Source organism: Echiichthys vipera (assembly GCF_963691815.1).
Source record: "Echiichthys vipera genome assembly, chromosome: 7".
In the NCBI taxonomy this organism is placed as follows: domain Eukaryota; kingdom Metazoa; phylum Chordata; class Actinopteri; order Perciformes; family Trachinidae; genus Echiichthys; species Echiichthys vipera.
Window position 1 is genome coordinate 5,816,882 of NC_139832.1, and position 12,650 is coordinate 5,829,531.

At 41.5% G+C, this 12,650-nt stretch overlaps 1 protein-coding gene across 1 annotated transcript in view; it reads right to left on the reverse strand.

The window, feature by feature from the left end:
• LOC310949396 (transcription factor SOX-6-like) overlaps positions 1-12,650 on the reverse strand; it is a 105,925-nt gene that overhangs the window by 32,794 nt on the left and 60,481 nt on the right. The window contains 2 exon segments of the mRNA XM_083916848.1: positions 2,020-2,088; positions 4,263-4,435. Of these exon segments, the coding sequence (XP_083772974.1) occupies positions 2,020-2,088; positions 4,263-4,435 (242 nt within the window).

Consider the following 12,650-nt stretch of genomic DNA (forward strand, 5'->3'; position numbering starts at 1 on the left):
ATAAGTCATAAAATGAATGCTAATTAATCACCGAAGGTCGGTTAACTTTATTTGCTGTGATGATGCAACAGCTGGCGTTTGCATGCTAAACACATCAGGGAGTTGCAACTGTTGAACAATTCAAGAAACAACTTTTTTCTTTTTTTTGGTTTCTTATTTTTTCCATCTGGACAACATTTAGTGTTTCAAATTAAGATATGAACAACAACCGGCACTTTCTGAAAAGTGGCTTTTACCACACTGAGGCCTATTCTTTTGAGCCGAAACAGTAGCATTTGGTCAGCTCCTCAGAGTATTGGCCTGAGAGGAGCTCAGGTCTGGATTTGATAAGTGGAAACAGACCGGTGCAGCGCTGCCTGTGTGTTTAAAGCCAACACACATCCGACACAGCGTAAACAGCCCGTACTCCAGTGACTAAGCCCTGGAGCTTAGCCATAATAATTCTAAACCTCTGTACGGCAGATCGACCATATGCTCCTTACTTACAGTATCTGGGTTTGCTGAAATGCCATTGTTTTAAAAATAACAAGACATCGCCGCACTCCCAGTTGTGATGCAAATAATATTCTTTGCTTTGTTCTTTCGTGTGCATTCATTTCTGTATCTTTACTCAATAGCACGTTGAAGTAATTCTGTCCCTTTTTAATTCAATTCAACACAGAAAATAAGCGTGAAACAAACGATACTGCAGCAAACGTTTCACCTGAACTTACAGCAGATCTTTCTGAAGCTCTACATGATAACACGCTGCTCTCAAGGGCTATTTTCTGCATGTCCCTTCATCCTTAAAACCAAACATGACACAGTATCCATGCTTCACAGCGTGGAAGAGGATCCGAGTGGGAGCTGGTTTTTATGGTCTTGGTCTCCCCCGGGGCTCGGAGGCCTAATGAAGTCCGATCCGAGCTTTATTAAGATCCGAGGGTGGGTCCCCCTCGTAATAAAATAAAGAGAAGAAGAGGGAGGGGAGAACATGCTCTCGTTAACTAGATCACACCTCCAGAGCACAGGGAGATCCAAAGCTCGAGGCCGATGGGGGGTAAACGGTTAGCGGGACGAGGCTAAACTGGTCACAGCGGATTCAGATTGTCTCACAAGCTGATTTAATTCAGCAGCAATCCAACCAATTAAAAAAAACTTAAATAGAAGCTCCCCACATGGCTATGAGCCACAGTGTGCCAATTTACCAGCATTTGGCTCGCAGCTGGTGGTGATTTCTTGGTGTGTATGCATATACAGTGCACACGGATCACGAGTGCATCAGGTGGCACCATAAAACAGATGTAGGAAATGAGAGAGGGAAGAAGAAAAGGAAACAAATAGAAGCAGGGATAAATAAGAAATGTGATTGAAACAGCAAAGATCTGTCTTGGTAAAATATATGTTTTTTGCAATTCTTTAAGGGCTCGATTTATGAAAGCTCCAAAAAAGAGCAAGTAGAAAGAAGAAAGAGCAGAGGTGAGCTAAGAGGAACAAAAAAGGTTTGATAGAAACAGACAGAGAGAGGAGTGCATGTCGGGGTGAAGAGAGGAAACACATGTTGATGAATAGACCAATAGTAGGAGGGAGCCTAGAGGTGGATATTGACCGCTGACTGATCAATGCAACAGTAAGTGATCCGGCCATAACCAGGGCAATTACTGGGTCACCATTGTGCGCACATGTGTGTGTGTGTGTGTGTTGTGTATCTGCATGCCTCCATATGAATGAAAGACTGTCGTACCTCTCAATAGCAGGCAAAACATAAGAGAAAGGGTCACAACCTCTCATGTTATTGTTGTTTTACAATAACACATGACTCAATAATACTCAGATCATCCAGTGTGACGACAAAAGTCAAGAAATTAACGGCAGATAAACACAGCAAAGAAGAGACGACGGAGAAGAAACACGGGGAGTCTGCAGAGGGCAGGAGGAGTCAGTGTGTGTGTGTGTGTGTGTGTGTGTGTGTGTGTGTGTGTGTGTGTGTGTGTGTGTGTGAGCGAGCTGGTAGTTGGGATGGCGTGTCTGCTTACTAACCTGGATCTGCTGTTGGAGAATGTTGATCTTGTGCTGCTGCTGCAGGAGCTGCTGCTGTTGTCTGGCAATCTACACACACATGAAGAGAGAAAATGTAAGTAGAACAAAAAAAATGAAAGAAGAATAGAAGAAGAATAGGTAGGTCTGTTTTGTTTTAAAATCGGCCAATTTTTTGTGTTTCTTTTCTTTTCTTTTCTTTAATAGGAGAAATCCTGCTTTAATGTATCACTATTACAACAATCTGGGTGAAAATCTGATCACTCAAAGAAAGTGAGCATGCAAACAGAACTAATGCCCCTATTAAGCTTTTTATTTAGCACGGTGAGAACAAATGTGGTTACCACATGTGACCAAGAGGGATATAACAGGATGAGATTCAGATAAAAAATATACCACCTGAAGTCAAGACTCAGAGCTGTGCGTCAAACACTTGTTGCCTTTTCATTATTTTGATAAACCCTTGTCTGAACTGTGGTGAATGAATAGCATGAAACAAGTGATGCACATGGACATAAACCTAAATTCCAACTGATCTGCAAGGTCATTTTTGGGGGTATAAACGGGTAAAACACAATGGATTTTAATTGTGGTGCAGCGGGTAAATGGTTATGCTGCATTCACGATCGAGATTTTATTTCTTGAACAAACCACTTACATACAGTGAATCTATGAGATTGACATGTTTACAAGGCCAACCAACAACACCTAGCACGCCCTTATCTAATAAAAAAAAAATCATCTGAAGTCATATGGTCCAGGGTCAGGTCAAAACCCTTAAAGGGGCAGCACATTAAACATTTGATCCCGCCCTATTCTGCGCCTGAAAAGTAAAGCAGCTGCCTCTCTCTTTTTTTTTCTTGAGGAGTCATTTAGTATATTTATTCTGAAATGTAATTACAGGCTGCTGAATGGGAGGCGGAGCCCCATTTGCACACATGTCATATTTCATTAAAGCAAGATTTCTCAGGGTTTGTCTGTAGGGCATTATCCTATCAAGTCTCAACAGCCAAATGACTGGCTGATATTGGAATCTGTCTTTCTTTTCACTCTCTCCATCTCCCCCGTTCCTTTGTGGAGCTGTGAAAGGTGGAATGTGTTGTGATGGGAGGTGTGGACTTGTCCAAACAGAGCCTGTCGTACGTCGACCTACAGTAACGTGTCGGCAAACAGCGAAAACAAAGAGCAGCTCACCTAAACCCTTCTCCTCTAAGGCTCTCTCTCTCTTTCTCTGTCACACACTCATTTTTACATGTCTGTCTGACACCTGAAGACACACGCATCGGCATCTGTTATTTTTCTTCGCAGCGTTTAAGGCCTCAGACAAACATACACACATTCAAAGAAAATTATTGTTTTTACTTCACAACTTGGGTTTTATCGTGGAAGTTTGGGCTGTCATTACTTTCCGTTATGATGACATTTTAAAAACTTGCTTCCCAGGGAACACTTTCCCGGGTCCAGACCTTAATATCCGCCCAGTCCACCAAGTTTACTCGTTAGTTTGGCATTGTGACATGAAACAGCGGCTTCTCCGTTGAAAAAGCAGGACTAACCAATCAGCGCTAGGGGCAGGACTAACGCTGTCGTCAAGCTGTTTTACACAGCCATTCCCCCTCAATATCGCCCGACATTGTAGTTTTTTAATTTCGCCCGTTAAAAACAAAACAAAAACACGGCAAAGCCCAGTATGTTGGTAGTGTCGACTTAAAATGATGGATATGTTGGTGTCCAAGAGTCTCAAGGCTGAAGATGGAAACAAGGAGTGTAACAAGTCAACAATTCAGTGTGATATCAGGCAAAGGGAACACCGCAACAAAGTCCAACAACTTTGACAATGGACAGATATGAGTGGGAAGAAAGAAATAAAGGTTAAACGCTGAGTTTGAGAATATTTATAAACCATTGGGGGTTGTCATACAAATCTAAGGTGTAACAAGCTGCCTACCAGTGTAGAAAATAGGCAAAAGAAAGAAAATTCTGGTTCAGAAAATGGTCTTTATTCATATATATTGCTTTTAATGTTTGTTTGTTTTTATAAAATATTGTTTAAATTAAAGGGTATCCAATCTGATAGTATGCCTGCACATTTTCTGTACCCTGTTGGAAATCGCATCCCCAAATCTCAGCGATCATGTTAGTGACTAAAATCGTACCTGAAAGGATTGAAGGAAAGGAGTTCTGAACTACTGTGGCAACACCAACGACCCCCCCGTCCCCCCAATGCACATTCAGACCCTCCCTACCTGCTCCTGCTGCTGCCTGGCTAGCTCCATCTGTTGCCTCTGCTTCTCCAGCTGTGAGGCGGCCATTTTTTTCTGCTCGTCATGGGCGGAGAGGAGCTGCTCCCTCAGACTGATCAGCTGACCAATCATGGTGGAAAGTTGGTGCTCCTTCTCTTCCAGTGACTCTGGCGTACCTGGATAGATACAAGAAGAGAAAAGGGTTATAATTTGATCAGATGATTAAGTTCTGAGAAAAGGTAGATCTGATAACGCTGATGTTTGTTCAATTGTTATTTTCTCCTGATAAGTTTGGTAAAACCCTAATCCTAATGCTAATCTAGTTATTTGATGCTTTTACAACGGAGCGTCATGATTGGCAGCTGTGATTGACTCTCTCCTATTCTTCCTCCCCAACCGGTGCAGACAGATGTCCGTCCTCCACAGAGCTGGGTCTGTCTGACGTTCCTGTCTGTTATAGGGAAGGTTTTCAACGCCACCGTACTCTACGGGGGAATTGTTGGGTCTCTGTAAATCATAAATAAGTCATAGAGTGTGGTCTACACCTAGTTTGTAAAGTTTCCTGAGATAACTTTTGTTATGATTTGGCACTACAAATAAAATTGAATTGAATTGAACTAGCATTTGGTCGGTTACTGAGCAAACTCTGGTTGCAAAATTACAACATGGCGGCGCCTGTATCCAGGATAATTTGGCTTCGCCTTTGGATATGGGTCGTGCATCTTTCTATACAGTCAATGGAAGAGAGACAAATACAACAAATGCCTCCACAGACCAAAGAAAGAATCAAAACAGATCACGTGTTTGGCCGACATGAACTAGACAACCTTTAGAAACGCCCATCCCCAAATTCCCATGATTCATCTGGCACGTAGTTAGATCTTACTACTTATTATCGTCCGTCCTGTCTCTACATGCTACGTGTAGAGTGTTTATCACTTAGTGTCTGCACACAAGAACAATAAAATCACTTGGAGGTAACCTTTGAAAATAAGTAGCTGTCACAGGCTTTTGTCAGGTTTATGGTGTAGACATTCTTGGGAGGTAATAATAAGGAGGAAGAAACACTCCAAGAACGTATTGTATGTACGGCACCACAGTGACAAGTGAAACTTCTACTTTTTCATTAGTATCATCTCACATCATTTCACTAACACTGTCACAAAGTATCCAAACCTCCTAAGTGCACATACTACACAGTTATTTTTCTAATTTTGTCTAATTTGAAACTCCCTCATTACCTCTGTCTTAAATCCTCAATATATAAAAACCTTCCCCCCTTTTTTATCTCCCAGTTTGTGCATGCTCAATTCCTTCTGCACTAAACTTCTTGTCACTGCTAAGTCCACTTTTACAGTGATTGGGGTCAAGTCTGGGGTCTCTGCGAGTTGGAAAGGACTTGTGCACCTCTCTCTGGCTGTACAGACATTTGTAATTATACAGGACATTTGTAATTCCCTGACATATTTGTCAGAAAAAAGCCTCTGCTCGTTGACAGAGCTCTCAAAGAATGTGAGCAGCAACCATGATTCTATTAGAAGGATAAACCCCCCGTTAATAATCACATACATGAACATTACATCTTAATCAAATCAGAAAATACAAAAATTATATCATACGAAAATAGAAATTGGATGTTGCGAGGGATGGGGATGACGCAGCAGCAGAGAAGGGAATTGCAAGAGCGCCTCGGCAGACAAATAGCGAGTGTAACACTATCTACCTGCATTATATCATGGGTGTGACGAGTCAGCTGATAGCCACGCAGCTGGGAAAAGAGCCAGTGATTATGAAGCACGAACAGCTGATGCCAAAAAGATCAGTAAGTCTTTAAAAGTGAAGTCACTTTTGCCTTGATGCTTGTGGAAAATAAAACCATCTCTTGTTATTTCTGTCCGTGTTGCATTTCAACCATAAAACTGCAATCAGGGCCGAGACAAAAGGCCATGTTGTTTTGCAGCTCCAGAAGGAGAGGGGGTACACTTCGCTCCAGCCACAGATGTCTGCATAGTGTTAAACTCCTTTTACCTTGAATACATGTTAAATGAAGGAAGGTTAATGCAATCCTCCAGCGACATCTGGGGCGAAGCAGCGCAACAATGCGAGACCCTGGAGCCACCGCTGTTATGAGTGTGTGATTCTTCTTGTTTTTTTTATTGAAATGTTTTTTTGTATAGGGACAAGTGTGTAGCATAAACCAATGCTTCTGTAGTGTGTCAACGGATACAATCAAACGTGCAGGTTCATCTCATTGGTGAAAGAGTGCGAGCGAGTGTGTTTGCGCTTGTGTGTGAAATAGGAACTTGTGCACATTCACACTGAAGTTTTCCTTGTTTAGAAGTTTTTTGCAATGCAGTGTGTGTGTGTGTGTGTGTGTGTGTGTCTGTGTGTGTGTGTGTGTGTGTGTGTGTGTGTGTGTGTGTGTGTGTGTGTGTGTGTGTGTGTGTGTGTAAGGTCTTGCCCTGGGGCCATGTAGGGAGATTGCAGGGTGGCCCCAACACTACCTGCATACTAACAGAGTCTCCATTGTAGTCTTGTCAGGCCCCTATTGTACCCCAGACTGGCCACACACACACACACACACACATACACACACACGCACACACACACACAGAAATTACCCCTCAGCACCCCTGTATCAAAGGCGGCATTCTCCTCTTCTTGTCTCCCTTTTTTCATGCTTTCATTCTTTATTTTTTTCAGTTTTCCCAAAACGACCTCCCGATCAGTAACTCTACTTCCAAGTCCAGATTCTCCTCGTCTCCTCTCTTGTCATCTCCTCTCTTCTCCTCCCCTCTTGTTATTCCTTTAGTCCTCTCTTCTTCTCTCTCACCACCTCTCTTCTCTCCATCCTTTGCTCTCGTTACTTTACTCTCCTCCTCTTCTCATCACCTCCACCCTGCTACTCATCTCCTCTTCGCTCTTTACTTGCTCATCTGTCTTTGCTCCTTCTCTCCGCTCATCGCCTCTCCTCCCCTCTTTTCTCATCCGCTCTCTCAATCACCTACCTACCGTCTCCCCGTTCTCTTCTCTTCATCACCTCCTCTCTCTTCCCTTGCTCTTATCGCCACTCTTATCCTCCCTTCTTCACTTTCTCTCTTTGGACGATTGAGTGTTGCAACACTAACGGATACTTTATAACGCTGTCATGTCTTGTTTTAAACACACAAACACACAAACACACAAACGCACACAGACTTCGTCCTATCCCCCTACGTTCCTTGCGGTGAAGTATATTGTGTAATCGCAACAACTGCGATCACGGATCCGTGATTCATCCATGTGGATTACGGGTTTCGCATTCCAATACGCGACGTCTCACGTTCCTTCAACGCTTCTGGCACCAATAATCATTTCGAGCGTTTTTTCCGTTTTCCATCCATCAGGATTATTCCCGACACCTGCTGAGGGCACCAGCCAAAAACAGAGAGCCATTAAGTGTTTTTCTCACTCTGTTTGGATGATCTGTCTCCGAGCCAAGACTGGAGCATGATGTCAAAACTCTCGCATGAGTGTTGAAGCTCCTGTCTCTGCATGAAAGGGAGAAGCGGTGTGTGTTTGTTTGCGTGAGATGCAAGATAACATTGTTATTGTGTTGGCAATGGTTTTATTTCGTTTTCTGCTAGCTTGTTATACTGTAAATGTTGTAAATGATTCTCTTTTTGTTTTTCTTTAATGTAGTAATATCACAGAGTAATAAAAGTGCATTGCTACAACATAATATGTACTGAGGAAATGCAAAGATTTTGCTGCACCTCCCACCCACTGATGCCATTATAAGATTGTCTGTTATGTATTTTTATAAACTACACTCCACATGTGGATGTTACTGCATTCATTTCCGTTGCTTGTGCATTACTTCCATTCATTTCTCAATAGTTTTTGTATAGCTACTGCAAATTTTCCCAGTTCCTTTTCTTCAGGAAAAGCCAGAAAGAGTAAATGTCGTATGAAAAACCACATATCTCCAAAATGTCAACTTTTCACGAGCTTAAGAAAAAGTCTTTTGACAATACAACACTTCATCTGATGTCATCGCACCATATCTGATCTTGTTTCTGGGTGATATTGTTTATTATGTTATATTATCTATTTGTTGTGTTATCCAGTGAGTTCATGTTTGCATACAGTATGTGAACGTGAGTCGTTTCAGGTAGTTATAACCTAAATCATGTTTTTATGTGTTAACTATGTTGAGTCAAACATTATATGACACAATCTTGTCCCAGTCTCTTCCTGCTACACAAACACACTTTATGACACACGCATACCATGATACAAACATTCAAACTATCACACTTCATGATGGCCACGGACTCCATAGGCTTCTGCCCAACCACCGTGTTTCATCTGTGCGCCCAACTCCCACAACTCCTCTGGATGACTAAACCTTCGCCTCAGTGTCACACCACAACAAACACTCCGACACTTGACTTCCCATCAGCCCGTCAAGACAAACACGGTCACCACATTGTGTCAAAACAATCATGAGTCACGATCACGGCGGGGCGGCTTGGTACAAAGATATCACATCTAATCTGCACACATTCAGGTTTACTGTAAACAGCTCTCTTCTCCAGATAGTATATACAAGTAAAAAGTTGCAATGGGTGAGATGGCAGATTTAAGTGGCTCTTGAATTTCAGTGTGATTATTTCTGCCAGCTGTGCCAGCTCCTGCACCTCATATGTAAGTATAGGCTGTGGCAGAAATAGCTGCAGGAACATTTATCAAGACGCCCGCACACTTAGCTCAATTGTAAACACATACTATGTTATCTTTATGTCACAAAGTTTGAATTGGAGATATATGTGTGCATGGTTTCATCTTTTTTCACTGCTGTTTTGGAAAGTTTTGCTAAAATTACCTAATGACGATGTTTTATTCAAGAAGCAACAATGAAGACAATGCAGGGGTGCCAAACACTGCAGTTCCTCCGATGGCCACTTGAGGCCATCTCCAAAGTGAGTCAATCCCCATAGATGTTAAACTGCAACTTTGCAGTAGAAAAATAACATGTTTCTCTAAATTTCCCGTTCATGACAACTCTACAGTGGGGGGTATTTGATATAACTCAACCAATTAAATCATTTTAAGGCTTAAAGTTATGCATAATTAAGGGCATGGCTGCTTTGAGTGACAGGTGGGTCACAGGAGGCGATACACTGTAGATTCAATTTGGCGCACCTCAGCCCCATCCTTACTCCACCTCTTTGCCCATTAGGAGTTAGGCTGCCAAGATGCTAACGCCCGAGCCACACATGGAGTTCAAACTTTATCACCCCCTGGTGATTGGCTGCAGTATAGGTCATAAACCCCCCCCTGTTCGCAGATAGAGAGATAGCGGTGTCGACGCATCACTGCCATATTGCTGCCAACCACTCTTTTATGTTTCCGCCCAAAAATACAAAATCTACGTCATAAAAAGGAACAAAAATGCTACTTTATTTATTTGGAGAGAAAAGTAAAAAAAATAAAAAATTCATGAACATAACATGTAAGTATAACTGCAATGCATATAAGATGGGAAGCAGCCATGAACTTTCCTGATTTGTTAGAGCTGCTGGTACTCTTTTAATTATGCATCCTCTTGACACTTATGTATATATATATATATATATATATATATATATATATATATATATAAAAACACTAGATGATAAACTTGTTGTTTTTTTTCCAACTCCTCACCGCTTAGAGGGCTAGAGTATAGGGAAGTCATTCTGGGCACAAGCCCAGATGTGTGTGTGTGTGTGTGTGTGTGTGTGTGTGTGTGTGTGTGTGTGTGTGTGTGTGTGTGTGTGTGTGTGTGTGTGTTAGACATATCGCAGTTAAAGCATACACGCCTTCGCTGGATAAGTAAAGGTTTAAAAATAAAATCAAAAACACATATGTACATTATAAGCCTGTTGAAGTGCATTCATGAGCACTAATGAATGTTCCGAGTTAAAAAAAAAAAAAGGAGGTCATCAGTTTTCTTCACCCTAAAAATAACTGCGACTGAACAAATAGGTTCAGGTCGTTGTGTGAGGAGACACAGAGCAACAGTTGTGTTTGTGTATTTAGGTCAGCCAGACTGGCTTCATGTCAGCCATCGAGAAATAAAAGACTCAGACGCTTGAATTCAATCAGAGCATTTCTTTGGTCAGGACGCAGCTGGACGAACAGAGACATCTGTGTGTGTGTGTGTTTGTGTGTGTGTGTGTGTGTGTGTGGTTGATCCTTTATGGCCATGCATGTACTGGTACATGCTATATTTATGCATGATATTAGTGTCTTCAACTAACACATAGGAAATTGATATAGTGCACATTCCAACTTTATGTAAAGGACAAGCATGCTGTTGTCTTGGTTCTAGTTTCCCCACTGAACCGCTGCGACCGTAACAGGGTTTTCTATCTCACAAGTTTAAAAAAAAAAGTAATGTCACACTAACTTTTAAAATGTCAGCAACATGCATTGAATAAAGGATGCATGAAACTACGATTGACCACGATAAAAATGATCTTGTACCTTATTGCCAGTAAAATATGAGCCTATAATGTCAGCTAATAATATTGTCCATTAAAGGTTCCCTGTTTAGTTGGTCCCCGGTTTGTTTATTTTGTGTGTGTGTGTGTGTGCGGGAACGTTCATGCACGTGCATGCATGCAGAAAACTCTGTGCTGACAGTGCCCATGTTAGCACAGCCGTACCAAAGTTTAATAATACGAATGAATGTTCGAAATGCGATTTGATCATTTGGCTCGAGATCCCAGAGTTAGAGCTGGTTAATGTGGCCCGGGAAAGGGAAGTTTGGGGTCCCCTGCTAAAGCTGCTGCCCCCGCGACCCGACCCCGGATGAGATGCTGAAGATGAGATGAGATGAGATAAATTAATTACACTAAATTCCCCTCATAGGTTCTGTATCAACCTCTTAGTGATTTTTACACTAATTAATATTTCCTAATTATGCCAACTGAAAATGTTTATGTTTCCCTCAAAATCCCATATTTGCTTTTGTATATATTTTGTATAATCCTGATTTCTAGAAGACAGGGTTGCCTCCACACATTCTTCACCAGTCAGAGTGGTAAGTTACAAGATATCACTGTAAGAAGTACTGAATGTGAAGTTAAACAATACAGACCATAGGTGGAGTTCTCGTTTTGCCACTTCCTGTACATCGCTTGAAAGCAAGTACTGCCTGAGAGGGCTACCTCGGGGCAGCAAGCGCCCTTCATCACATATTTTCCCTTCTGTCTTTGATGCCTTCTCCTCTTTGTTTCTATCAGACTCGAGAGAAGACTATGAGCCTTCATAAAGCACGAGTGTGAAGCTCTACTGTGGCGATGATCTCACTAAACACTCACTTTAGAGAGAACATGTTCAGAGAGGGAACAAATAAAAGGACCTCTGTGAAAAGGAAAGAGTCAAAATGTAATCTGTGATAAGTGAGGTATATTTAACGGAAGCTATGAACTTTAAAAAGAAAATCAATGTTTCATTGAAAAACAACTTTTAATATCAGATGATCAACACTGCGGTCCATTGTGCAAGCAAATAAAACACCTCAAAAGTTTGATGGATGGAAGTTTAGCTTAAATAAAAAAATGACTCAGCGGTAAAAAGCAAAACATCAAATGGCCTTGAACATCTCATTGTCATTGTGATACTCAGTTTTTTTAGCTGGCTGTATAACCCAACATTTTTTTTAAATCTTAAAGGCTGCCTCCGTGTAAAATACATAGAAATATAACAGAACACGAAACTTGAACTTCCAAAGGTCTGTGGAGAGTGACTGAGCACTTGACCTGGATATAGATCAGATATCCCATTTATCGGTGAAACCCGACCACACTCAACACGAGATATTCTATAAATGTAAATGATATGGCCGACTATGTCTGAAAACAAGTCATGTGAAGTGGATTTTCATATTAATCATATTAATAGTGTGTGTGTATGCAGATGGAGGTTGAGTCAGGACTCTGTCCTGGAGTGAAAGTCAATGTCGGTGCTGTTCTGCTGCAGAAGGCTCTCTGTCACCTTTTTTTCCCCACTTTCCACAGAGGAAATTCTTGCCATTTCAACGGGAAACCATCACAAACGGTTTCACTCACTGAGAGGAGCTCCACTGCAGAGCGGCTCAAGACTAACGTTACCCTGTAGTTAAGAAGACGGACAGCATTTCTCTATGTGTATGTATGGGTCCTCCAAAGTTATTTATTTGTTACTTTAAGTGGGTTCAACTGACTGAAGGCAATGTCCAACCTGCCCTTATTTGTACTGTCTTTATATTGTTCTTAATATATATATATATATATATATACAGTATATAAACATACATATGAAGAGTTCTTTTCCAAAACGAGATAAAAGACAAATTTTTTAAAAATGAGTTTGAGCCAC